General features: G+C 48.4%; 1 protein-coding gene across 1 annotated transcript; it reads right to left on the bottom strand.

Annotated features, from left to right (window-relative positions):
- Positions 1 to 7,450: 7,450 nt before the first annotated feature.
- LOC118902252 (apolipoprotein L6-like) lies at positions 7,451 to 26,312 on the bottom strand. The gene is made up of 4 exons (XM_036866371.1): positions 26,181 to 26,312; positions 13,038 to 13,122; positions 9,761 to 10,595; positions 7,451 to 8,900 (listed from the first exon to the last, which is right to left on the bottom strand). Exons 2-4 carry the CDS (start codon positions 13,115 to 13,117, stop codon positions 8,784 to 8,786), a joined length of 1,032 nt encoding a protein of 343 aa, XP_036722266.1. The 5' UTR covers positions 13,118 to 13,122; positions 26,181 to 26,312; the 3' UTR covers positions 7,451 to 8,783.
- Between the last annotated feature and the right edge of the window lie 203 nt (positions 26,313 to 26,515).

Below are 26,515 nucleotides of genomic sequence, written 5' to 3'. Positions count from 1 at the left end.
GGGCGATGAGTGCAGGTTTCAGGAAAAAATGTGTCTCTTCAAGAGGAGGGCATTCCCACAGTGCAAAACTAAAATCTGCCCCCCTCCCTTTTTTGGCTGTGCCACTTGTGGGATCTTAGTTCCCTGACCAGGGACTGAACCCAGGCCATGGCAGTGAAAGCGTTGAGTCCTAACCACTGGTCCGCCAGGGAATCCCCTAAAATCCTTTTTTTTAAAAATAGTAAGAATAAAGTTCTCACTAAATCTGGATTGGTTCCAAGGAGCATTGAAGATAAGACTAAATGAGGAAACATAGTAAGACAAGTCATATTTGTAGGAAGTGATTGTTTGTCCTCGAGACAGGAAGGAGAAAAGAACCTGCATTGTGAAGAATCTGAAAACTGACCAATTCCATTGCCTGAGGAGAAATAAAGGCTGAACACTCATGTAGAAGGTTCTAGATCAGAAAGCACAGTTCTGCTAGTCTAGAACACAGACCAGGCTTCTTCCCTATTTGAATCTCCCACAAAAAGCTGGCCCATGAGAAAAAGCAACCAACACAAGGTCCACACAAAAAATATTAACCCAGGGCTTCCCTGGTGGCGCAGTGGTTGAGGGTCTGCCTGCCAATGCGGGGGCACGGGTTCGAGCCCTGGTCTGGGAGGATCCCACATGCCACGGAGCGACTGGGCCCGTGAGCCACAATTACTGAGCCTGTGCGTCTGGAGCCTGTGCTCCGCAACAAGAGAGGCCGCGATAGTGAGAGGCCCGCGCACCGCGATGAGGAGTGGCCCCCGCTTGCCGCAACTAAGGAAAGCCCTTGCACAGAAACGAAGACCAACACAGCCATAAATAAATAAATAATAATTTAAAAAAAAAAAAAAAATATTAACCCAAGGGCTTCCCTGGTGATGGTGTGGTTAAGAATCTGCCTGCCAATTCAGGGGACACGGGTTCGAGCCCTGGTCTGGGAAGATCCCACATGCCATGGAGCAACAAAGCCCGTGCGCCACAACTACTGAGCCTGCACTCTAGAGCCCGTGAGCCACAACTACTGAAGCCCATGGGCCTAGAGCCCGTGATCTGCAACAAGAGAAGCCACCGCAATGAGAAGCCCGCACACTGCAACAAAGAGTAGCCTCCGCTCACTGCAACTAGAGAAAGCCTGCGCGCAGCAGTGAAGACTCAATGCAGCCAAAAATAAATAAATAAAATTAATTAATTAAAAAAATATATATTAACCCAAGAACAACAAAAAACAATCAACCCAATTGAAAAATGGCAAAGCACTTGAATAGACATTTCTCCAAAGAAGATATACAAATGGCCAATAAGCACATGAAAAGACGCTCAGCATCACTAATCATTAACGGCGATGCAAATCAAAACCACAGTGAGATACCACCTCATACCCAAAGGATGACTCATAAAAACAAAAACAAAAAACAAAAATCCCAGAGAATAGCAAGTGTTGGCAAGACTGTGGAGAAACTGGAACCCTTGTGCATTGCTGGCAGGAATATAAAATGGTGCAGCCACTGCCAATGGTACAGCAGTTAATAAAAAATAATAAAATTATAATGACCATGTGATCCAGGAATTCCACGTCTGGGTATATATCCAAAAGAACTGAAAGTATGGTCTAGAACAGATATTTGTATATCCATGTTCATATCAGCATTATTCACAATAGCTAAAAGGTAGAAACAACCCAAATGCCCATTAATGGCTGAATAAAAAGTGGTCTATCCATACAATGAAATATTATTCAGTCTTAAGAAGAAATTAAATTCTGACAAGGCAAATACATGGATGAACCTTGAAGACATTATATTAACTATTAAAAAATGATTAAAGAAGAAAATTTAGGTGATACAAATAAACTTTATTTAACACTTCATGAAGCAGACAGCGTCCTTTTGGAGAAGTGTAAAATGGAGTGGAAGGCAAGAAGCATCTATAGGGTAGAGAACAAAGAACAAGGAAGAAAAAAACAAAATATCTGATTGACTGAGGCCATATAGTCGACCTTGTTTGGGGTGAGAAGGCCCAGAGTTGGCTTGGTGTTCGGGGTTCGGCTCACTGGATATGCTGCGTTTCTGGTCAAGCAGACCATTTACAGGAACAGGAAAGTTATCTAAGTTTCAGTTTACTGACAGGCACCCCAGGCAGGAGTATCTTGAACCTAGAAAGTTATTTCAACATAACTAAGTGAAATAAGCCAGTCACAAAAGCCAAATATTGTATGATTCCATTTATCTGAGGCACCTAGAACAGTCAAAGTTAGGGACTTCTCTGGTGGTCCAGTGGTTAGGACTCTGCTCTTCCACTGCCAGGGGACCTGGGTTCAGTCCCTGGTTGGGGAACTAAAATTCTGCGTGCCACGTCGTGTGACCAAAAAATATATATATATTCAAATTTATAAAGATATAAAGTGGAAGGGTGGTTTCCAGGGGCTGAGGGGCAGGGAGAATGGGGAGCTAGTGTTTAATGGGGACAGAGTGTCAGTTTGAGAAGATGCAAATGTTCTGAAGATGGATGGTGGTGATGGTTGCACAACAATATAAATTTGCTTAATGCCACTGATGAAATGATCAATTTTATGTGATATATATTTTACCACAATAAAAAAATTACAAGACAAAAAGGAAGATAGTAACGACAACAACAAAAACAAACAGCAGATTAAGAACACGCACCAGAAAAGTGAAGCCAAAAAGCTGATGAAAATTGTGAACCATTATTTTGCAATTAATTTTCTTAAAGTTAGTGAAGCAATTTCCTCTACAACGCAAGGTTATAAAACAGAGATCTGAGGGCTCACGGGAATCACAGCCAGACAACAGGAGGAATTCACTGGAAACTGGTAGAGCTTAGGAAAGAAAAGAAGAGAAAAGTAAATCTGTCACAAAAGCAAATGCTTACTGGAATTCATACAAGAGACACTACTTAAAAAAAAACAACAACTAAGCAACACCAAAGACAGAGATGAGAAAAGTAAGCAAAATGAAGTGAAAATGAAATGCTAAAAAGGTTTGGCAAAAATACATGAAATAAAGGCAAAACTCCAACGTACGCTCATTGGAATCCCCAAAGAAGAAAACTGAGAAATGTGAACAGAACAAATATCTAAAGATAAAATGCAGAAAAAAAAATTTTTTTCCATAATAACCTTCAGCACAAGAACAACCGAGCAGCAGCTACAGAAGCTGCAAGGATAGAAATCTTCAGAGGGTCTGCAAGTGGGTGTGCGTGTGATAATTTTGTAATTTTCATTTTCCAGGATAATTTTTGGCATGCTATTAGTTCTCAGGGTTATAGAAGAAAAGATGTTTTGACTCACGATAGCTTAGATTTACTTCTTAGAATTCATCTGGAAACTGACAACGGTTTTATCTTTCAACTTTGTGTTCAAAACCTATTTACCTTTTACATGTTCGTTATAAGAGATGACACTTCAGATAAGCAAGAGAGAGGATACAAATCTCTTTTGCTTCCACCACTCACGACAGTCACCATACAAACGAGTATTTTGACTGGCACGTTATTTAATAAAGGACTTTACATCCATTTTCTTCCATGTTGCTCCAAACAACATGTAAGGTCAGTGCGTTTATGTTCCTCACATCTCACAGCCAAGGAAAGGCCGGCTCAGTGGGGGAAATGTACTCACCCAGGCATCTCTCCCGGTGAGCGCAGCACGTGGATGCAGGTTGGTCCACGTTTTGCTTCTATGCTGGGTCCCCACAACTTCAAGACACATCTCTAACTTTGGAAAGTGAGGCAGATGTGATGAGACAGCTTTGAGCTGTGTTTCCATGGGTCTGGGCCACAGCTGACCACCGTCTGCAGTGTTGTCTGGGCAGTGGACAAAGCTCTCAGGAAAAAAATAGCTGCTTATCACCAGGTCGGGGGAGGTGCATACGTATTTTGGCCTTCTCATCAGGAAAAGGGCTCAGATAGTGAACAGGTCAGAGGAAAGAGTGTATTTACCTTGGACCAGAACCATGTCCGAGGACAGCTCTGCCCCCTCCCTCCCTTTCAGCTGCAGAGAAAGGATGTTCCAGGGATGCCGAGGCTTCCTCATGGAGCAGCACTTCTCAGACTTAACGTACACACGAGTCCCCAGGGATCTTGTCTGATGGCTGATTCAGTTTCAGATGACTGAAATTCTGCACTTCTAACCAAACTCCCAGGAAGCTCTGCTGTTGCCAGTCCTAGATCAAACTTGGCAAGAAACGCTTCTCAGGATGCCCCTGGCTTTCAAGTCCAAGTCCAGGCTTTTTACTATGGCCCCTATGGTCCACTTGACGTGACCCCTATTTCCAGCCTCCACCTCCATTTTCACTTCTGCATGATCCCCTGATGATCACAGGGCCCATATCCAGAAAATTTAAAGAACTCCAACAAGTTCATTTAAAAAAGAGAAATAGTCCAATAGAAAAATGGATGAGAAACTTGAATAGGCCCCTCATTCCTGCCCATTGGAGGGCAGACAAAAACTCACAAGGTAGAGGGGGCTGTTGTTGACCACACTGGGAATCCAACTGGGCAGAAGCCATCTTCAGGGAAAGCCTCAGCTGGGAAGCTGGCTGGGGCATTTGTGGAACTCACAGGAAATTGCCTCTGGGGCTGATCTTGAACTTGGGACATCCTTGGAACTCATAGGAAGTTGTCTCTGGGGCTGATGTTGAGCTCACTGGCTGTCCACCTGATGACTGAGCTCCACTGGGATAAGGAAAGAGGCCACACCCTTTCCCCTGCAGTGTGCCCTCTACTGACAAAGCTTAACCCAGAGCTAGCTGGCAAAGGAGAACGGTCAAGAGGGTCCAGTGCTGGGTCCCAGGCAGTGCACTTAAGGGTGGATTTGGAGCGGAGAAGTAACACATTGATAACTGGCACAGGGACAAAATGTTAATGGTTGTGAATCTGGGTGAAAGGATACGTATGGGAGTTCTTTCTACTATTCTTGAACTCTTCTGTATGTTTGAAATTACTCCTAAATTAAAGAACTTAAATAAAAGAATACCATTAGCTGAAACTGGCCAAAATAAGACATTGGGGAGGATGATTTCTTGATTCTAAAAACTGCACTGGACTCTAGAAGAGAATTTGATTTTGGTCTTTGATTCTTTTGGACTTTAAAAGATTTTGATTTCTTTTAATTTTTAAAAGGTTAGGAAGTAACGGAAGGAGCCAAACTTGGGTCTGCTCACCCATGCGCAGTAAAGTCAACCTACTGACACCGAGTTGTGGTGAAGGAAAGTGCAGCGTTCACTGCAGGCACCAAGCAAGGAGTCTAGGCAGCTAGTGCTCAAAAGACCCGAACTCCCCAATGGGTTTCAGGGACAGGTTTTTAAAGACAAGGTGAGGGAGGTGGGTGGTGCAGTGTGTGATCAGCTCGTGGATATTCTTCTGATTGGTGGGTGGTGAGGTAATCAGGAGTCAACATCATCAACCATCTGGTTCTAACGGGTCTGGGGTCTGCATGCTTGTGGGTAGCATGCAGTTAACTTCTCCCACCTGGTGGGGGCTTCAGTATCTGCAAAACAGCTCAAAGGACACGGCTCAGAGTATTATCTATAGCCACTGAGAAGGAACGAAATGTTCTTGACTTTGTTTAATGGCTAAACTATTATTATTTTGTCTTGCTTGACTGTTTTCCTTTCTTTTTACATTTTCTCACTTCTCTGATTAATTTATTCTCTGGAGCTTCAGGAAGGCTTAGGAGGCTAAAGTTCTTCTACAGACAAGAGGCAGGCAGTGGACACTGGGGGGTGTAGGGGGAGTGTATCAAGGGTGTCTGGTAGCTGATTGCTCCCTCTCACCAGGGCATGTGATTGCATGCGTCTTCCTCCTCTTCCTAAACTGTAGATTACACCTCAGAACTAATAGGTTTCTCAGAACTCCTGACTGACTGTGATGGAGGGCCTTGTACCACCTCGGGGGCACTCATGAAGAACCCCACTTAACCCAGAAGAGAGAGGAGGACAGTGGTGGGTGTGGGGTTGCCCTGGGTAACACAGGGAGTTGATGGGCTTCTCTTGGCCAGGAGGGCAAAGACTTAACTAGTGGGGAGATGAAATGAGGGGACGGAGTTTGTTCATCAGAATTCCAGGTGATGTAGAAGAGCATGCTTCCAGGAAGTAGATCCTGATAGGGAAGCAGCTGGGTGCTGAAGGCATTTCAGGGAGGAAGAGAGCAGAGGAGCTGCTTGGGCTGTGAGGCAGGAAGTATGGGCCAGAGAGAGGGGGCAAGAGGAAAGTCTTTTTTCCAGAAGCTTCTGCCCCTGTGGAAGAATCTGGGAACCAGAGAAGCAGGTGACGAGGGAAAGCTGAGCCTCTCCCGCCCCCTCTGGTGCTGGCTCAGAGCATTAGTAAGGATTCTTCAAGTTTCTGTCAAGGGTATTTTCTCCCAGATTGCTGTGAGCCTGGCGCTGCAAATCTGCACCCAGATGGAGTCCTGGATTTTATTCAGGCTACACTTATTTCGTGGCTGAAGAAACCAAAACTCAGAAATGGGACCAGGCAAATAAGTGTCAGAGATGAGCCTTGAATTTCCATTCTGATTCCTTCTTTTCTTTTTTTCTTTGAAACTTTCTACAAAACAAACAAAACCCCAAGCCTCGTGACTACGTATTTTGTGCAGGTATTATTTTTTTTTATTTTTTAATTTTAAAAGAATATTTATTTATTTGGCTGCATTGGATCTTCATTGCGGCATGCGGGATCTTTCATTGCGGCGAGTGGGCTCTTTGTTGCGGCGTGCAGGCTTCTCTAGTTGTGGCGTGTGGGCTCCAGAGCCCACGGGCTCAGTAGTTGCAGTGTGCAGGCTTAGTTGCCCCGTGGCATGTGGGATCTTAGTTCCCTGACCAGGGATCAAACCCACGTCCTCTGCATTGGAAGGCAGATTCTGTTTTGTTTTTTTTTTTTAATTTTATTTATTTATTTATTTATTTATTTATGGCTGTGTTGGGTCTTCGTTTCTGTGTGAGGGCTTTCTCTAGTTGCGGCAAGTGGGGACCACTCTTCATCGTGGTGCGCGGGCCTCTCACTATCGTGGCCTCTCCCGTTGCGGAGCACAGGCTCCAGACGCGCAGGGTCAGCAATTGTGGCTCACGGGCTTAGTCGCTCCGTGGCATGTGGGATCTTCCCAGACCAGGGCTCGAACCCGTGTCCCCTGCATTGGCAGGCAGATTCTCAACCACTGCGCCACCAGGGAAGCCCGGAAGGCAGATTCTTAACCACTGGACCACCAGGGAAGTCCCTGTGCAGGTATTATTATTGACAATGTTTATTCGGAACTTTAAGGATGCTCACGCACACGAAGAGAACAATATTAAATGGGGCGAAAGCTGTTTACTTACTGTTACGCTCATGAAAATATTATAACAGCAACAAAAGCAGGAACCACATGGCCTGGGATGACTACTTAAAACCCCTAGATCATAAGAGAGTTCCCATAGCCCATCCTAGACACCAGCACCAGCAAAGGCACATGACCCAGTCCTGACCAATCAGAGTGGGTCCCTGGACTTTTGCCCCTCCCCTTTCCATGTGGGAGTCCCCCAGCCGGCACACCTAGAGGTGCTGAGGCCACGGTGCCTGAATGTGGCGGAAGCCTGTCTGAGAAATGGAAAGACAGATGCTTGATGACATGTTTATCCTCTGGATCCACACACACCTGAAGCCCACTGTTCCCCTAAGCTTTTTAAGTACATGAGCCAATAAATTCCTTTCTTTTTCATATGCCAGTTTGAATCGGTTTTGGCCACTTAACAAAGTGATGACTAATATATGTCTAATTAAAACATTGTAGGTACAGTCAAGAGAATATTTTGCAACATGGAAAAGCAATGTCTATAAAAACTCTGTGAAACATGGAAGGGTAGAAAATATTGCTAAGTGAAAACAACTAAATGGAAAGTTATAGATCTGTAGGCAAATGAGGGAGTTGAGAATGCAAGAGAAAGAAAACTCAGTGGGTTACAGAAAAAAAATCTACTCTACAATGCAGCCTCGAGAGAGGGTCCCCAGCAGGCAGTAATGCCCAAAGCAAGAAAAGCACAGGAAGAAAATTCTCCACCAAAATACCAGCACCCTTAATTGGGGCATTATTTTTCCCCCTATTCTTTACTTTCCTGAATTTTAAAAAGTTGTATTGAATGTCCATACACTACTTTTAAAATAGCAGCTGAAACATAGAAAAGAAAAAAAATAGGTGTAAGATGGGTGAACGGGGAAGCCAGGAGAGTTCCTACAGGTTCCCGTGTCTTGAGGAGCTCCAAGAACTTCTGTTGTGGGGAGGATGGAGGGGCTCCTTCCTGATGGGAATCAGGCTGAGCAGGTTCCGGTGACATCCTTTTATGTGCAAACCCAGGATCTTCTCCAGTGATTACTGCCCAGGTCGGGGAGGGGGAGGACAGAGAGCCAACACAATCTGAGTTGATACAAAAGAGAGAACACAACATACCCTTCATTCCCGGAGCCCTTCTGTCTGATGTCAGCACTTAATATAGAGCCTGGGGTCAAACAATACACGTTTCACAATGGCTGACTCTGCATGCGAGGGAGGGAGCAGGGGCGCTGGAGGAGTCCAGGAAATGAGTTACACACATGAAGGAGGGAGGGATGGGACAGGCTGACCTCCCTTAACTTACAGTGTGACACTCACCGCTGACAGCGCCCTCAGGACCCTCGTAGACCTGTCAGCTGCTGAGTCTCCAGGCATTGCCTCTGCCAACCTTACCCACCACCGCCGTGGTCCCCTTTTCTTCCACTCAGAGGCCCCTGGGCCCAATTGTCTTAATCCTCTCCTGTCCCCTGGGATCCTGCTTTCCCACGCCTGGCTGGCGGCAGAGGTACAGTCCCCATGGTTTCTTCCGAAGAGGAGCTCACAGGCTTTTTTTCTTGGGAGAGTTTCTGGAAAACACACACACACACCAATCAAAGGAAAGCTACAGAAGGCTCCTATGCAGCATGGCGTGGAGATCCATGCAGCATGGAGGGCTCAGAAGTCAGGCTCCCGGGCTGTCATCCTGACTCTCCCTCCACATAGTGGCAAGCATTTGGCAAGTTACATAAGCTCGCTTATGAACACCACAGTCTGGGGGTTTAAACAGAGAAAATGTATTTTCTCATAGTTCTGGAGGATGCAAGCCCCAGATCGAGGTGCTGGCCAATTGAGTGCCCGGTGAGGACTCTCCCTGGCTTGCAGACAGCTACCTTCTTGCTTTGTCCTCACAGGGCCTTTCCTCTGAGCCAGTGCAGGCAGAGAAAGAGAGATCCCTCTGTGTTTCCTCCTCCTCTTATAAGGACACCAGTCCCCTAGGATTATGGCCCCACCCCTACAAACTCATTCAACCCAAATCACCTCCCAAGAGCCCCATCTCCAAAAAGTCACCTTGGGGCTTAGGGCTTCTACATATAAGTGTTAGGGGGACACGTTTCAGTCCCTAACACTCCCTGTGGCTCAGTGTCCTCTTCTGTACAACTGGGAAGACCCTCTTCCCAGCACATGGACCTCGAGGAGCATCGAGGTAGAAACGGAAGGCATGACCAGGTCTCTCCAGGACTGGTGCCACTATCTCCAAGATGAACTTGATACCGTTTGGACCTTCAGGGCCACCAGATGCCCCACGTCCTCGGGGACATCCATGCAAACTCCACACATACACACACTGGCTTCCTCATCACCCTTCCCATAAACCCTGGTGCCCAGAAGCCCCAGTTAAAGCTTCCCCCTCCTCCAGCACCACCCACGAGGGAAACCACAGCCTCACCTTCTGCTGCAGGCTCTCATAGCACTGGGTGAACTCTGCCAGCTTCCTTTCCAGCTCCCAAGCCTGTGCCCTCAGCTCTTCCGCAAGCTCGGATGTCGCTCCCTCCTTCAGCTGCTTCCAGTCTTTCAGGAGGGAGGCCAAGCCCACGCTGAGGGAGAAGCCAGCCATTGCGGTACCCAGCAAGCGAGCTTTTGTCTTCATCACCAGCGTGGTACCTTCAAAAGCCCTTTGCACCTGCCTGCTCCTTCGGGCTGAGACTTGGCCAGTGGTCAGGAGACTCTTGGCAGCAGTGGCCAGGCGCGGGTGGGCCCTGGCTATCTGAAAGGCACGGATGCTCCTCTGGATATCCTTGATGGTGCTGTCACAATTCTGGACCACCCCTCCGGCAGCCACGACATAGGCTGCCCCAGCTCTCCAGAGCCACGGGAGAGCATGGCCACGGGTGGGCATTAGGCTACCGACATAAGCTTGGGCTTCTTGACTGTGAAAGCGTTCCAAAACGTTGGTCAAGATGCTGGTGACCTCCCCTGCTTTCCCCAAAACTCTACCAGCAGCAGAGAGTACCAGGCTTCCTCCTGCTATTGCCGGAGCGAGGACCAAGCCCAGGATGCTCATGGCTCCTGAGACCACAGCAATGGAATTGGCCACCATGCTGGTCTTGGTGAGTGTTCTGTGGGTCGTGTCGACGTGGTCCGCAAGGGCACGGAGCTTTCTGATGCCTACTTCCAGCTCCCCTTTCAAGATGGGAAACTCTTCCAAAAATATTCTTTCTTCAGCTGACAGGTCACTATCTTGCCACTTCACATCTTCATATGGAAGAATGTCATCTTCGTCCCTGTGGATGAGTGAAATAAAGATTTTCAGTCTCCCAGATGGGAAAGCCAAATTCGTAGTCAAGCCCGTGTGGTTTCTGGATGTTCTCGCCCCTCCAGACTTTAAATCCTCCCTGCATCTTCCTAACATCTCTGTTACCTCTAACTCAACTGTGAAAAGTCCCAGAGCATTGTTGGGAGCTGCTGGTTCCCTGAAGAGAACACGTAAGAGGGAGATCTGGAGGGAAATGGGAGAAACGTAGCCCTGGCCAAGAGATGGAAGAGGTGGATTAAAAGAGGGACTTTTTCAACCTTGTTCAAAGAGGCTATGGAACTGTCACGAGGAGGGGCAGTGGGAAATGCTAAGATCCAAGTCAAGATAAGGAACCTGGGACTAATTGCCGGGAGGGAGAAGTCTGGGAAAAGTAGGAGGAAGCAGAGACCAGGTTTTGGGCAGGAGGTTGGGAGTCCTGTACGTGTAGAGGTGAGTGAGGGGGAAGAGGCGCCATATTGTATAATGCATCCCCCACTTTGATGACCTTGTTTTTTTTTCAGCTTGTGGGATCTTAGTTCCCCGACCAGGGATCTAACCCTTGCCCCCTGCAGTGGAAGCGCAGAGTCTTAACCATTGGAGCGCCAGGGAAGTCTCCACTTTGATGAACTTGAATTCAGCGCTCTGCTGTGCCTCAGGAGTTGCACACTGAGAGTGCTGAGAGAAATGATTGCTAAAGCTCTGAATGTTCTCCTTGGCATTTGGCCGGCTTTCCTTGCTCTCTCGAGCAGAATTGGTTCTTCATGGAAGAAGTCAGGGACAAAAGGACCCAGCCCCTTTCCCCATCTTCTCACAGTAGGCAGTACTGAGGGATTTTTGCCAGCCCAGCTGAGTGTGGCCTTCATGGGACAGCAGTCTCGGGGGAGAACAAAGCCCTCTCCTTCAGGCACTTTCCTCGTGCCAAGGGCCCTGAGTACATTTCCTTCAGGGAGAGCTGAGGAGGCCTGGTGATAACACAGATTCCCTGCCCACAGGAGGGTGTCAGAGCTGGAAGGAACCCTGAGGAAGATCTAAGCTTCCTATTTTACTTTTCTCTGGAGGAAACAGAAGCCCAGAGCGGGGCAGGGCTCTCACACAAAGGAAGGTGTGAGGTTGACATGGAGCTTTGAACGGGGACTGAGACCTCCAGACCATCAGCACATTCAGTTCTTCCTCTCATCGGACAGTTGATGTGAGGAATTCCTCACTGAGCTATATATACACATGCCTTTTAATCTCTCTTCACACACACACACACACACGCAATTCCTCAATGGAAAAGGTTAGAGACCAAATATACTACCAGGGAAGCCTTTAGTGTTAATGAAGTAATTAATTTAGGCCCAGTTGTCAGTTAACCCGTAGCTGTAAATCAGTTGACAGAGCAAAACGTACCCCGGGACTTGCAGTGGGGAAGGGGCGGATGACAGCAGGGAGGGTAATCCTGCTGACAGACCCCCAACTTCACAGACGCCACCATCTAGCCCACCCTGATCTCTCTGCTTCCTCAGGTTTGTAGGGACAAAGAGAAACAACAGAGAGATTTGTACCTGCAGAGATCGACAGCGCGGGGGGAAAGCGGGGTGGTGGTGGTGGGATGAACTGGGAGATTGGGATTGACATATATACACTAATATGTATAAAATAGATAACTAATAAGAACCTGCTGTAAAAATAAATAAATAAAATAAAATTCCAAAGGAAAAAAAAAAGATCAACAATGCCACTTTGCATTCACTGTGAAGTTTTGTCTTTCACGTGGTTGGTAGCTAACAGGAGCTTGGCTTTCGTGTGTGTGTGTGTGTGTGTGTGTGTGTGTGTGTGTGTGTGTGTGTGTTTTGTGGGATCTTAGTTCCCCGACCAGGGATCGAACTCAGGGCCCCAGCAGTGAGAGCACCAAGTCCTAACCACTGGATCGCCAGGGAATTCCCTTCTTGTGTTTTTAAATTAAACTAAATGCACCCCGCATTAGGCAATGATGCCTCCTGACATAGTGAAATTGCAGTCAAGTTCTATGACACCTAATTCCCTCAGCAGACATTTGCTGATTGTCTATATTGGGCTGGTGATGCTACAGCTGCTGATGAATGGACACTTGGGCTTAAATTCATGAATGCAGTAACACTAAAGGGCCTTTTTGGTAATACACGAACCTCACAGAGGTGAGGCCTGAGGGGGCAATTTCTGGCCTCAGAGTCCTATTACCCAATGTCATGTCCCCGACAAGAACTTGACTTGTGCTCCAAAATATTTAATGTAGCTGGGGGAGTATTTTTTTCCCCTGGGAGACATATATACGTAACGGAGACCAGCTGGAGGGCAGGGCATACTTTATGCCTGATGCTCTTGGAACACGTTTGTCGCATGTCGTGAGGATGCCTAAACATTTCTGCAGAAGTAGCCCTCTCCCCAAGGAAAAAGCGCTCTGGGTTACCTTTGCAAACCGACACCAGCTTTGCATGCTTTCCCTGCCTGGTTGTCCAGCAGATTCTGTGGCATCAAATCCGTGTTCATTTTACCTGTGGGAGAATGAGAGCTGTCACCACAAGTCAAAGGATTTTCTGGTTGGAAACAGAAACCAAGTTTACTGCAGGGGCCACAAAACCATATGAAATTCAAGTATGGAGGGATTTTAGATGGTGCGGAATCAAGATAATAATAAACACACAATGTACAAAATATTTGCAAACTGCTGTTTTTACATTTTATGTTGAGGTGGAGCTTATATAGGATGAATACTCAAAAGGAAGTCCTCAATTCAATACATTCTGACATTACACACCTGAGTCATCACCTCCCAGATCAAGATAGAGAACAGAAGATTCCCTTAACCCCCTGCCAGTCAATCCGCACCCGACCCGGGCTGGAGGTAACCACTATTCTGATTTCTATAACCATTGATTAGTTTGCCTGGTCTTGAACTTCATGTCAATGGAGTCATTTGTTTGGTTTCTTTCGCTCCACACAATGTCTGTGAAATTCTTTCATGTTGTCGTGGTTTTAAAAACGTTCAGTAGCTTTAAAAACGTTTACCATGGGCTTCCCTGGTGGCGCAGTGGTTAAGAATCCGCCTGCCAATGCAGGGGACACGGGTTCGAGCCCTGGTCCCGGAAGATCCCACATGCCGCGGAGCAACTAAGCCCTTGCGCCACAACTACTGAGCCTGCAAGCCACAACTACTGAGCCCATGTGCCACAACTACCGAAGCCCGCGTGCCTAGAGCCCGTGCTCTGCAACGGGAGAAGCCACCGCAGTGAGAAGCCCGCGCACCACAACGAAGAGTAGCCCCCGCTCACCGCAACTAGAGAAAGCCCGCGCGCAGCAACGAAGACCCAACACAGCCAAAAATAAATTAAAAAAAAAAAGATTGCTATGTAGTATTTCATTATAGGAATACACAACAAAGCAAACGTCATGCACTTGGTAAGTGGGGGAGCCCAGTGTGAGCCCAGCCAGGTCTAGAACGGTAGATGTCAATCAGGGGCGTGTTTCCTCCCCGGGGGATATTGGTAATGCCTGTAGACATTCAGGGGTCGGGGTGGATGCAGTGCTACTGGCATCTACTGGGTAGAGGCCAGCGATGCTGCTCGACACCCTACAATGCCCAGGATGGCCCCCACAGCAAAGAATGGTCCAGCCCAAAATGTCTGTGGTACTGAGGCTGGGAAACCCGGGGGGAGCCCCATTCTTTACCAGCACCCTCTAAAACTTCCCCCATTTTTCATATTAGTCTTATCAGATGAAGGGCTATAGTGACAGTGGGGAGCCCTTTGGTCCCATCAGGTCCCATCCCCTCTCTACTGACCTTCTCTCAGTGGATGTCAGAGGATGTTATGTTGGGAGAGGGATGGAAATGATGGGAGAGGATTAGAGATGTTATTCTCATATGAGAGCTTTTTTTTAATGAGTTTCTCTTCGCAGTTTTGGGAGACTTCAGCTCCACTGTATTCTGCCCCTTTGCCTGCAAACCAACTCCCTCACGCACCCCATCAGAGTCAGAAAAATCGGTTACTCTGAAACACGGCTTTGAGATAATCCTCTTAATCTTTATCACCAACTCCCCATACTCCCAAACTACCTTAAAAAACCTACAGCCCAAGAAACACTGCAGGTTGCAATTTTGAGACAACCCTTTCAGCATCTTTTTCTACAAAGATGACAGCCTTAAACCAGTCCTGCAGAGAACGTCTAGGGAAATGCCTTGGCCCATGCCGTCTCCTCCTTTCTGGGGTCCAGGCTCTCTCTCTCTCTCTCTCTCTGTCTAGGATCCTGGGGTCCCCAGCCAATGGAGGGGAAGATGCAACTTGGTTGGTCTAATCATATGCTTAATCATGCTTTTATTTAACTTCAAATACTCCTGAAGGAGAGATTTCTATCCTGATTTATCAAGTAACGAAGCTGAACTTCAGACCCAATCTCACATTAGGAACCAGATGGATGGGGATTTGAACCCCTGGGGGGTTCCTGACAACAGCTCTTTTTCCCAAACCAAGTGCAGGTGGCCAACCCCTTGGGCACATTGTCCTTTTGAGACCCCAAATCAGCCCTCCTCCTGGGTCTGCTGTCCCACCTGTTCTCAGTGAAGCTCTCACTGTGGCCTCAGGTTCCGAGGGCCTTCTGTTCTCTCCTCTCCGGAGGACTCTGGTCCAGCAGGAGGCTGTGAGCGTCTGGGCTGCAGGACAAAGACGAAGTGCAGAGTCTGCAGCTGGTTCTGCTCACTAGGGGAAAGGCCCGAGGCTCTGATTGCAAAACTGGGTCCAAGTTCAATGAGGCAGGCACAGAAATGCCAATGCCCAAGGCAGCTCTTTCGGGAAGACCGTGGGGCTTATCGAGAAATGGCTTGAACTTTTACATTCCTTTCTGCTTCTTTCTCTAACAGATGTGCAACTAAGTGGACAGTTGAATCCAAGTGAGGCCTGAGTCTCTCCTCTCCTGGTCCTAGCTGTGCCAAGGGCAGAACAAGGGTGGCAGAACAAGTCCTGCAAGGACTCAAGTCGAGCAGACCACCTGGAGGGCTGTCCCTGTGGGCCAGTTCCTCAACTGCCCTTGGCCTCAATTCCCCATCTGTTAAATGGGTATTTATTAAACTAGCCCTTGTGAGGGAGAGCTATCTTGAGGAGCCCCGGAGCAAGCGAGGGAATGTCCTGAGAGGAAGCAATACCCAACAAATGCATCAATGCCCCTGCTGATGCCGAAAACTCAGCCTCTGTGCACCGGTGCTGAATCAAACCTCAGAGACAGAGTTCTGGGTGAAGTGGGAAAGAATAGCTTTACTGTTTTGCCAGGCAAAGGGGGACACTTATGCCCCTCAAAACTGTGTGTCCCAACCCGGGAGGATTTGGTGAGGAGTTCTATAGCAGTGGTTCAAGGGCAGCGCTGCTGATAAGGATCAGGGTGTGTGCAGGGCCTCCACGCCTTTAATCTGGCCTCAGGTGGTCTGCTGATGAGCTCCCAGGTTATCAAACTGTGATCTGCTCTGGAATGAAGAATGTGAACATCTTCTATTTGTTGGGGGTTTTAGTTCTATAGAAGAGCTCAAAGATATTGTTATAGGTATCCCTTGAGGACCCTGCCCCAAGGCTGCACTATTGTTTCTTGGCTGCTCCTTCCTTGTCTCTACATCCTCTCCCTTCCCTGATTAGCAGCTGTTTGAATCTGCCCTTTGGGACTCAGGGAAGGTCACGGAGGCTAGGGTCTATTCCCTACAAACAAGAAACAAGAAAGGCTTCCGTGCCCAGGAGCCCCACAGGGTCCTGCTCAGTTTCACTGCCACGAGTGCTGTCATCTGCCCTCCGAGGAGGTGGGTGACCTTAAAGTCTAAGACCTCTTTTCTGTAACTGTGAAATTCATAAAGGCTCTGAAAATGGAAACATTTTTTCATAATTCATTTGGTGGTAAAACCTGACCTGCACTGGCGCAAGTGTATAGTTTTGATGCATCCCCCTTCATTTGAATATTCACAGTTTCCCTGAAGAAATATGCATAGTGTTTGACCAAGGAGGGTGTTCTGGGCTGGTCTCAGTTTATAATAACCAGTGTTGTGGTTGGACTGGCCCCCAGGGTTCTCATGATTGCAAGACGCCCTTCAGCAATAACCATCAGAAAACTTAAAACTAAATAAGGGTTTATGACTTATAGAACCTGGAAATTACATAAAAGAAAATTTTTAAATAAATTCATTAATTAAATAAAAGGTTATTACTTACAGGACCTGGGAATGATATGACACATCTGGGCCACATGGGGGTAGGAGAGGGGGTCAAGGTGGGGAAGGGACGAAAGAGAGAGAGAGGGAGAGAGAGCAGCAGGGCCTGGGGTTCTGCTTATACTGGGGTGGAGAGTGGGCACCCTAAGTGTTCCAGGGCTCACTCTTTATCGGTGAATTTAAAACCTACGAGGGGAAACTTAAAGCTCGGGAACAAGTGACCCAAATCATCAGTGATTAATATCAACCAAGATCTCTAAAACCAAGGAGCCTCAGCAGGGGAGGTGGCTGGCTTTTTGTTTAACCCTGGGGCTGGCAGTGTGTTTATTCAAGATCACCATCTTGGACGTAGATGCCTCAGCAATCAAAGCTTAAGTCAGGCACTTGCATTACAAACAAGAAAAACAAAAACCCAGCTTTAGGGTTTACACTACAAGAGGGCTTCTGGCGATGTTACATAATATATAATATCTGGACCTTTCCTAAAATCCCCCAGATTGGAAACTCTGAAACACAGCTGGCCCCATTGATTTGAGACACAGGACTGTGGTCCTGACTCTCCCATTTTTCAGATGAGGAAACTGAGACCTCAGGAGAGTGGGTGGCTTGCCCCATGGTCACACAGCTAAGAAATGGCAACCCCAGTTCCAGATCCTGTGTCTGTGGGAATAGCCTCTCATGCAGTCATGGGCTGAGATTTGTGCCTGTGTGTGCATGTGTGTGCACGTGCGTGCGTGTGTGTGTGTGTGTGTGCACGCAAGCTGGGACAAGGGGCCGCGTGGTTTGTTCACCTTTATATGAACAGAGGTCCTAGGCCCTCTCCCCAACCCCCCTGAGGCCATACTTGGGGCTTTGCTTTACAGGAGGTGTGCCCACCCAGCCAGGCTTGGTCTTTGGGGTCGGGGCTGACTGCCTTCCCTGGCCCTGTGAGCTGGAGTGAGAGGCTGGAGGGCCCTGAGGTGGGACCCGTAGGGGCCTTTGCAGCCCTGGCGCCCTGGCCTCCTATACCTGGGGACGCTCTGACCAGAAAATGTCCTGGAGGTGGAGTTGGCTAACCCCAGGCCGCCTGGCCGTCTGGGCCTCCCTGCTGTTTTCCCGGGCGACACATCAGATATTGTGGCCTCTCCTCAGCGCTGGGAGCCTCAGGGACCGGCCAGCCATTGGAATGAGGGGTATTTACTATAGAGACTCTTATGAAACCATAGCCCCAAGAGATGCTGGGTGAGCAAGTCATCTGTCACCTGCAGGAGACCTGCTTCTGCGGTGAGACAAAAAGTGTGCCCTGTAACCCAGATGACCACGAAGTGGAGTTGCTTCATTTCCTAAACTCACCTAACCTTCCTCAAGGGTCCCCAACCTGCTGAAAAGAAACAAACTGGCCTCAGGGAACCTCCGTCTCTTGCATGTAAAACACGCTCTTTTGGGTAAAGTTGTTACCAAACCAGGTTCGTTTGCCTGACTATGGCGAGGTTTGCAACAGAGAAAAAGAGTTTATTCACAAGGCAGCCAACCGAGGAGACAGAGCAAATCTCAGATCTGCCTCCCTGAATGCGAGGGGCTCGAGATATTTATGGGATAAAGAAGCAGGACGCTCTTAGGCATGGGGCAGGCTGAGTGGAGGTGGGGAAAAGTTGAGGTGATTGGGGTTCTGTGCACATGTATCTGAGTCACATGCTTCTTCATGGGATGCACGTTCACAAATGGAAGCTCTTAGCATCGTCTGAGGGTGCAGTTTTCGGCCCTCTGATGCCAGAATGTTGTTCCTTGCACACCTGCACAGGTCCAGTTTTAGGGTCGGTGGTCCCAACCATTCTTAGCTGGCTTGAACCGGACAGGGGTCGATCGAATTCAAGTTCCTGGAAAACAACTTAAGCCCATCGCCCTGGTACTATAGTGACCCACGCCACACGGCAGAGTTATCTATCTAAAGCGGGGGTTAAGGAGTCAGAAAATAATTACAGCCAGCCTGGTCAGTGCAGGCAGGTTACAAGCGGAGGAGTTTTTAACAAGCTGTTCTTACCTGCTGTGCTTTATAACAAGCTCAAGAATTTCTGTTAGTCACCAGTTTCTTTTAACCCTGAGGGGCACAGTTTCAGGATGGGTTTTTTAACCCTATGGGAAATGGTTTCAAAGTCAGGCATTTGCGGGTGAGTGTTCAGGCAAATTCAGGCCTCAATTTCTTATCAGGGTGTTAAAAAACAAAAATCCAACTGAGTAAATTTCAGGATCAAATTGACTTTATTCATTGATTCGTGAATTGGTCAGTGTCCCTTCCAGCAAACAGAAAGGAGCTCTGCCGAGCTGTAGAAAAGGAAAGGTTTTTAAAGGCAGAACAGGGTAGAAAAAGGAACTTATTAGCAAAGAATGCGTTGTTTCAGGCAAGGTGACCTCCTCAGGGGAATGGAATCAGCCCACCAGGCTGACCACTAGGCTGACTGATTACAGGTTCCATTCCTGGGGGTGTTGAAGCTGCACTTAGAGTAGGTACTAAGTCTTCCTTTGCTGTTGTGGGTTTAGCATAAGGGACTCCATTTTGGGGCTGCCGTTGCCTTTTAACCAGGGGGTTTTTTCTCTCCCCCATAAAAGTCTGCTGTGCCCCAAGGTGACATCTGCCTGGGGGTGCCTGTGTTGTCCCTCTGGGGTCTGGCTGGCCTGGGCAGAGGCCTCCTTTGCCTCACCTCACCCTCCTGCTGGGCCCTCACTGTCTCTTGCTGGTGAAAGGTCCCCTGGCGTCTCTCTGCGGGCTCTGTGATGCCAGCCCGGCTCTGAGGAGCTGCAGGGGTCCGCCTTTCCGCCACCAGCATCCAGCCCGCCCTCTGTGAAGTCCCCTCACCCTCAGCCCTCAGTCCATCTGCCAGGCCTCGCTCAGGCCCTGGGGGCTGCGGGGGGCAGGGGGAGAGCTGGATTGGCGGGGGAGGGAAGAGGTGATTCAGCCTCTCTCTCCACCTAAGCAACCTGTCAGGAGGCCTCTCCTGTGCCTTGCTGCTCTCAGCTGCCTTCCATGCCCGCTGGGAGGTTTTACACCACTCAGCCACGGAGTTTGATCATAATGGAGAGAAGCTGCAGGTGACTTCTTGCTCCGCCTGTTTCCCTCCCAATCCTGGAAAGCTAGTCCCTAAACCATGTCCCCTCCTTCCAAGTCCTCCCTGAGGACTTGTCCTCTGTTCTTATTCCTAAGCACCTTGATTTAGCCCCTGGTGAACAGGGTCGGTATTGGGGGAGGGGGGACAATTTACAAATAAAGGGATATCTGAGGGGTATTTCAAAAATATCGTAGTTAACACTTGTCAAAGTCTTAGAGAATTTCTACTGTTAACAAACAAGCAAGCAAGCAAACAAACAGCATTTTCACTCTTGTGACCTAAATGAGAATGATAGGATTAAACCAATCTGTTTAATCAGCTTGATTGCAGGAAGTCAGGACCTCCTTGTCACCTTCCCCTGGCCCAGGGCCTGGCCCCTATCATTTTTGCTGAAGAATTATAGCTGATTATCAGACACCTACCTGGAGGTGTGATTTCCTCAAGTCCTTTGAACTGCAAGCAATAGAGATTGATTCTCGGCCTTGCTTATTTATTTACTTATTGTAATGCTTGACTCATTCCCTTTATTTACTAAATCTTAAGAGGACACTGGGAATCATTGCTTTAGGCTATTACATAATCACTCATTTGAATTGAAAGCATAGCAGGGCTCATTTAAACTTAAGAATCTTTTGGAAAGACTCTGGGGCAGCTCCAGCCACAAAGGTACAGCTGGACCATCAGGGCTGGGAGAGACCAGGAAGCAGGCGGCCTGGTGACTTGTCAGGAGGTTAGGGCCGATGCACAAGGCTGCTCCCATCAGATGACTCAGCCACCTGTCCCATGACTCTCAGCCACCTGCCCCTCCCGGCTACTCCAATTTTGCATCCCTGCCAGAGAATCTGATTGGCTAGCTGAAGTCACACGCCCATCCGTGTGTTTTGGGGTGTGTCTTAGTTCCTTTGGGCTGCTGTAACAAAATACCACAGACTGAGTGGCTTGTAAACAACATTTATTGCTCATAGCTCTGGAGGCTGGAATTCTGAGGTCAGGCTGGCAGGGTGGTTGGGTTCTGGTGACAACTGACTTCTCACTGTGCCTTCACGTAGTGGAAGGGGCCAGGGAGCTCTGTGGGGTCTCCTTTATAAGGGCATTAATCCCATCCCCTAGGGCTCCATCCTCATGACCTAATCACCTCCTAAAGGTACCACCCCCTAATAACCTCACATTGGGTGCAGGATTCCAACCTGTGAATTTGGGGGCCGGACACAAACATTCAGGCCATAACAGGGTGGTGGGCGCGAAGGTGAGGTTTGCTGGTTAGCACACCCACCAGAACCACATGGGGTAGAAGAGAGGCAGTTACTCAACACAAAAGGGTGCTGATCCCAGAAAAGACCAAGAAAGGATGCTGGGCGGGCAAAAAAGCAACAGGTGTTCACTACATCTCACCCTTTGCTCACGTCTGTGTGATTCCATTTACATGAAGTGTCTAGAAGAGGCAAATGTGTAGAGACAGAAAGTGGATTGGTGGTTGCCAGAGGCTGGGGGGAGGGAGGAATGGGGAGAGACTGATCATGGGTGTGGGGTTTCTTCGGGGGTGACAAAGATGTTCTGGAATTAGGTAGTGTGATGATTGCACAACTCTGTGACTATGCTAAGCACCACTGACTTGTACATCTTATGAGTGAATCGTACGGTATGTGACTTTATATCAATGAAGCTGTGTTGCTTTTTTAAAGACAAGCTCACATTTTTAGCTTCCAGTTTAACAATTACTAGGTGAAGTGGGTGAACTGGTGGAAGATTTTGCGGGGGGGGATGGGGGGCAGGGGAAGAGATACCAAGCTAAATCTTCTAGATGAGTAGAGCCTGAAGTCATGGAATTGTAAGCAGATAGGTCAGGGAGTCCCCGGAGAAGAGATCCGGGAATAGCTTTCTTGACATAAGAGAAGCCATTTTGGCCTAAGCCATTTTATGATGTAAGCCTGGTTGCAATGCTTGCCCTTGAACAGGTCTCAGGAATCAATGATCTTATGGGAATTGAGGGAAGGCAGGGACAAAGGAAAAGCAGTCAAGAAACAATAGTTCAGCAATAAAACTGAGTCTTAGTTCCTCCTCAAGGGATATACATAATAATATATCTTTGAGTTCTGCAGGAACTAAGGCGTCTGCCCAGGTGGAGGATGGAATGATGACATTGACCCTCCTAACTTCAATCAACTAAAGCTTGGATTCTGTCGACCTTTGCCCCAGTTCTATGCTGAATTCTCCTCTGCTCAAGCCCCTTCATGAATATGTGTAGACCCTTAGCTTCAAACTTTCCCAATTTTGCTGTTCAGAGGAGACACTGCTTTGGGAAAGATCCCGGGTGTCCTCCTTACTTGCTGCAAGTAAACAATCCTTCCTTCTCCCGATCTTTGGTTTGGTTGTGTCTATTGGCTTGACATCCACCAAGAGGTGAACCCAGTTTTCAGGTAACAGGCTCATGCGTTGTGGTTTTTGGGAGAAGTGGTATGTGGGCTAGAGCTCATACAGGATCCTGCAGGGTAGCAACCTGGCCCACGCCTGCTGCAGTCACTAGGGTCTCGGGTCCTAGGGATGAGGAGAGGAGAGCTGGACTCCCTCTCACCACATGACACCCCCCAACACCTCACACCCATTAGAATAGCTCTTATTTTTAAAATACAGAAAATAAGTGTTGGCTAGGATGTGGAGAAGTTGGAACGCTTGTGCATTGCTGATGGGAATGCAAAATGGCACAGCTGCTGTGGAAAACAATGAGTCCCCACAAAAAATTAAAAATAGAATTATTATTTGACCCATCAATTCCACTTCTGGGAGTACACCCAAAAGAATGGAAAGCAGTAACTCAGAGATATTTGTACAGCCATATTCCTAGCAGTGTTATTCCCAATAGCCAAGAGATGGAAGCAGCTCAAGTGTTCACGTGAAACCAAGTCCCCCTACAACCGAGTTTAACCTCTCCATCCAAAACATTGCTCCCTTTCTTGTCCCACACCTGTTCTCCTCAAGACTGAGGAGTATCAAAGAAAAGGGGGGATTGAAACCAAACAGGACCCTACGTGGCCATTCTGGGTACAATAGTCTTTCTGTGTCCCCCATTTCTTGTTTGCAGGAAGAAGGCTTCAGCCTCCTAGACCTTCCCCGAGTGCCAAAGGGCAGATTCAAACAGTTACTAATTAGGGAAGGGAGGGAAGGCAGAAACAAAGGAAAGGCAGTCAAGAAACAATGGTGCAGCGATAAAGCGGAGTCCCAGCTCCTCCTCAAGCGATTTACTTAACAATCTGATACAAATCTCTGAGTTCTTCTGCTGGACCTGGGGGTCCCACCCAGGGGGAGGATGGTGACTTCGGGTCTGCACAAGCACGTAGACCCCAGAGTGGAGGGAACCAGAAGGCTGAGGCCTCAGATTCCTGGGGCACCACCAAGTTACCTCCCCACCAACCAATCAGAGGAAGGTCACACATCCTGCAGCCCTCCCCCACAATTTTGCCTTTAAAAACTCTTCCCCAAAAAAACCATTGGGGAGTTTGGATTTTTGCACATGAGCTACCCAGTTCTCCTTGCTCAGCCCTGCAGTAAACCTTTCTCAGCTCCAAACTCCGACGTTTCAGTTTGTTTGACCTCATTGAGCGTCAGGCACACGAACTTGGGTTCGACAACACAGGGATAACAAAATGTAGTCTATACATACATTCGAATATTATTTAACCTTTAAAAAGGAAGGGAATTCTGACACAGGCTACAACATGGATGAGCCTTGGAAACATTATGTTCAGTGAAATAAGCGAGTCACAAAAGGACAAATACTGCACGATTCCACTTAGATGAGGTCCCTATAGTAATCAAACTCAAATAGAGACAGAAGTAGAATGCTGGTTGTCAGGGGCTGGTGGGGAGGCGGGAAAGGAACGTTGATGTTTAATGGGGGACAGAGTTTCAGTTTTGCCAGATGGAAAGGGTTCTGTGGATGGACGGTGGTGATGGTGCACAAATGTAAATGTACTTAATGTCTCTGTACTGTACACTGACTAATGGTGAAGATGGTAGATTTTATGTGGATCTCCCAAAGGACATGCCGCTGTTAGCTCTCCAATGTCCCATGTTAGGCGAGGGCCCAAGCTGCACACAGGGGCTCCCTCCCAGCTGCTGTTGACTGGCAGCAACCTGAATCCAGCTGGGCAGCTCAGAGCAGGGCACTTAGGCCCAAGGTTATAATAATCCCAAACCATGACTCCATGTTCGTGGCCCCGAAAGGCATCCTGGGATCCTTTGGCAGCTCCATTGCCCCTGGCTCGGGCAGTGACAGTCATGAGGGATGGAGACCGGACTCCAGGAACACTCTGACCCTGAAATCCTTGGACTGCAGGAATCGCTGCCCTTCTCCCTGCCTACGGCATTTAGGATGGTTTGAGCAAATGCTGCCTGAGAGTATTTTGCCAAATGTAGCAAAAGTACCATCCCTGCCCCCATAGCTTTGCCCGGAAACCGAGCCCAATTCACAGAGGGACAGGAAAGCAGTGGTCACAGGGGAGAGAAGGGCACTGAACTCGGCCCCAGGACCCCTGGGTTCCAGGCCCTTGCTGCCTGTCCTGATAATCCTCCAGCACCATATCACCTACTTCCTAGGGTTCTCGGAAGGATCGAATGCGTTTATCTTGACGATGGGAGGATTGTCAACAGTTACTCTCACCATCGTCACCATTTTCGTATACATGGGACTCTCCTTTCGTGGAAGATTTGAGAGGTTCTTGAAGGGGTTTCCCCCTCGTTCTCTGAACTCAGATTAAAAATGAAGATTCTTGTGATGGTGGGGTTGGAGGATGGGAACGGCTACGTGCAGAGCATCCTTCACACTCGGAGCCCCGTCTGGGAGCGTTTCACGCAGGGTCTCATTGGATCCACACCGTCCTTCTAAGAGGCAGAGGGCACAGGCCTAATTTATATGTGCCCAGACTGAGGCCAGTGGGGTGGAGTGCCTCATCCGAGGTCTGACGCCACTGCTAAGTGCTAGGGTGGATTCATTCCATAGAGGAATGAGTAAGTGAGTTGGCAAACTGAGCTCCTTGTGGAAGCCTGGCCAGGGGTAGGGGTGGGTGGGGCTGGAACGGGAGCAAAGTTGCCCGCCAGGCTTGAATTTAGTTAGTATTTACTTGGGTTGCAAGTGACAAAACCAACTTGAACTAGTGTTGGCAAAAACGGGGATTTACTGGAAAGCTTTTGCTCCAGCTCGGTTGTTTTTGTACTGCAGGTCACAACCCTTTAGTGTGTCACGAAATCGATTTAGTGGGTCTCAACTAGTAATAAAAGAAAATGACATGGCATGGAATGGAAAGTATCAGAATGTATCATACATAATAAGGGCTTACATATTGTTTCATGAAAATGATGTACATATAATCATAACACACACACACACACACACACGTGTGTGTGTGTGTGCGTTCTGGATTGCAACGTGAACTGGGTCAGAGAGAGTATGTTTTAGAGCTGCTGATGTAACTCGCGGAATCAAAGGAAAATCTACATGGTGTCGGGCCGCTCCAGGAACTGCGGGCCCTGAGACCAAGAACCCATCATAGCGCCCTTGTACATTCTCGCTCTCTCTCCTTTCCCCAAACTCTGGGCTTCTCTCGGGGAACCAGCCTCATTCTGTCCCATTATAGGTGGGCTTTTTCCATAACAGACAGGACACAGCCTCAGGCCTATTCCTATTCATGTATTTCTGGTTCCTAGATTATAGATGTAAGAACGTTTTCTCCACCAGATCCAGGAAGAAGTTTCCTTGGGAAGAGCTCTCTGGGTTAACTTGTGACCCATGTCCTACTGGTCCCTGTGGCCAGAGGAATATGGTTCTCAGGTTCCCCAGCCCAGGTCACATTCCCTCTCCCACAGCAAAAGCAATGTGCTGTTTCCAAAAGTCCTCACCAGAGCCCTGAGGTTGAAGAGAGGAAGAAATCAGGCCCTTACAGCCCGGGGAGGTGGTCTTCCGGACAAGTCAACTGATGGCTGTCCTCTGCGAGGGGGTCAGGGGTCTAAGAGCTGGCTGCTGCCAATTTGGCCCACAGACCACCTGGATAGCGTTTTGCAAAGCAGCCTGTTTCCCAAGCAGCAGATCCTCCAAGGTAGGGGTGTAGCGGGGGATGGGCTCTGGGTGCCCTGTGGATCTGCAGGACCCTGGCTGAGCCGCCCACTCTACGCCAACAGAAGAATCCATTTCAGGATGTCTGCTACCGTCTCCAGACTTGGGATTTGGGAAAGATGCCCACTGAGCGTCTTCTCACAATCCTAGCAGAGAGTCAGTCCTTCTGGCGCCAGAACTTACCCTCTTGTTCGGCTGGGGTGGGTTGTCTCACCCGAAGGTCTTGACGTCTCCAGGAAACTGCTGGGGGGTGGCTCCAGGAAGCGTTGCTGTGGCCAGGGATGAAAATCCAGAGGCCACCTGAGTCCGCCTGTGAATCAGTGGACCCAGTTCTGTTCCCTTGGTGCAGTAGCTGTGGAAATGCCACTTCACAGGCAAAGCTGGGCAGTTGAGCTTTAGCTGGCAGGGGATCCCCGTGACCTCATCAACACAGGGAGGGTCTTCCACACTTAGGGCGGACCCTTAGCCTTCGGCAATGAGTATGGAATGTGGTGGCCTCCCCCTGGAATTGCCAGATC

The sequence above is a fragment of the Balaenoptera musculus genome, chromosome 10 (assembly GCF_009873245.2).
Source record: "Balaenoptera musculus isolate JJ_BM4_2016_0621 chromosome 10, mBalMus1.pri.v3, whole genome shotgun sequence".
In the NCBI taxonomy this organism is placed as follows: domain Eukaryota; kingdom Metazoa; phylum Chordata; class Mammalia; order Artiodactyla; family Balaenopteridae; genus Balaenoptera; species Balaenoptera musculus.
The sequence above is the reverse complement of the archived record's forward strand: the minus strand, read 5'-3'. Positions and strand labels throughout refer to the sequence as shown.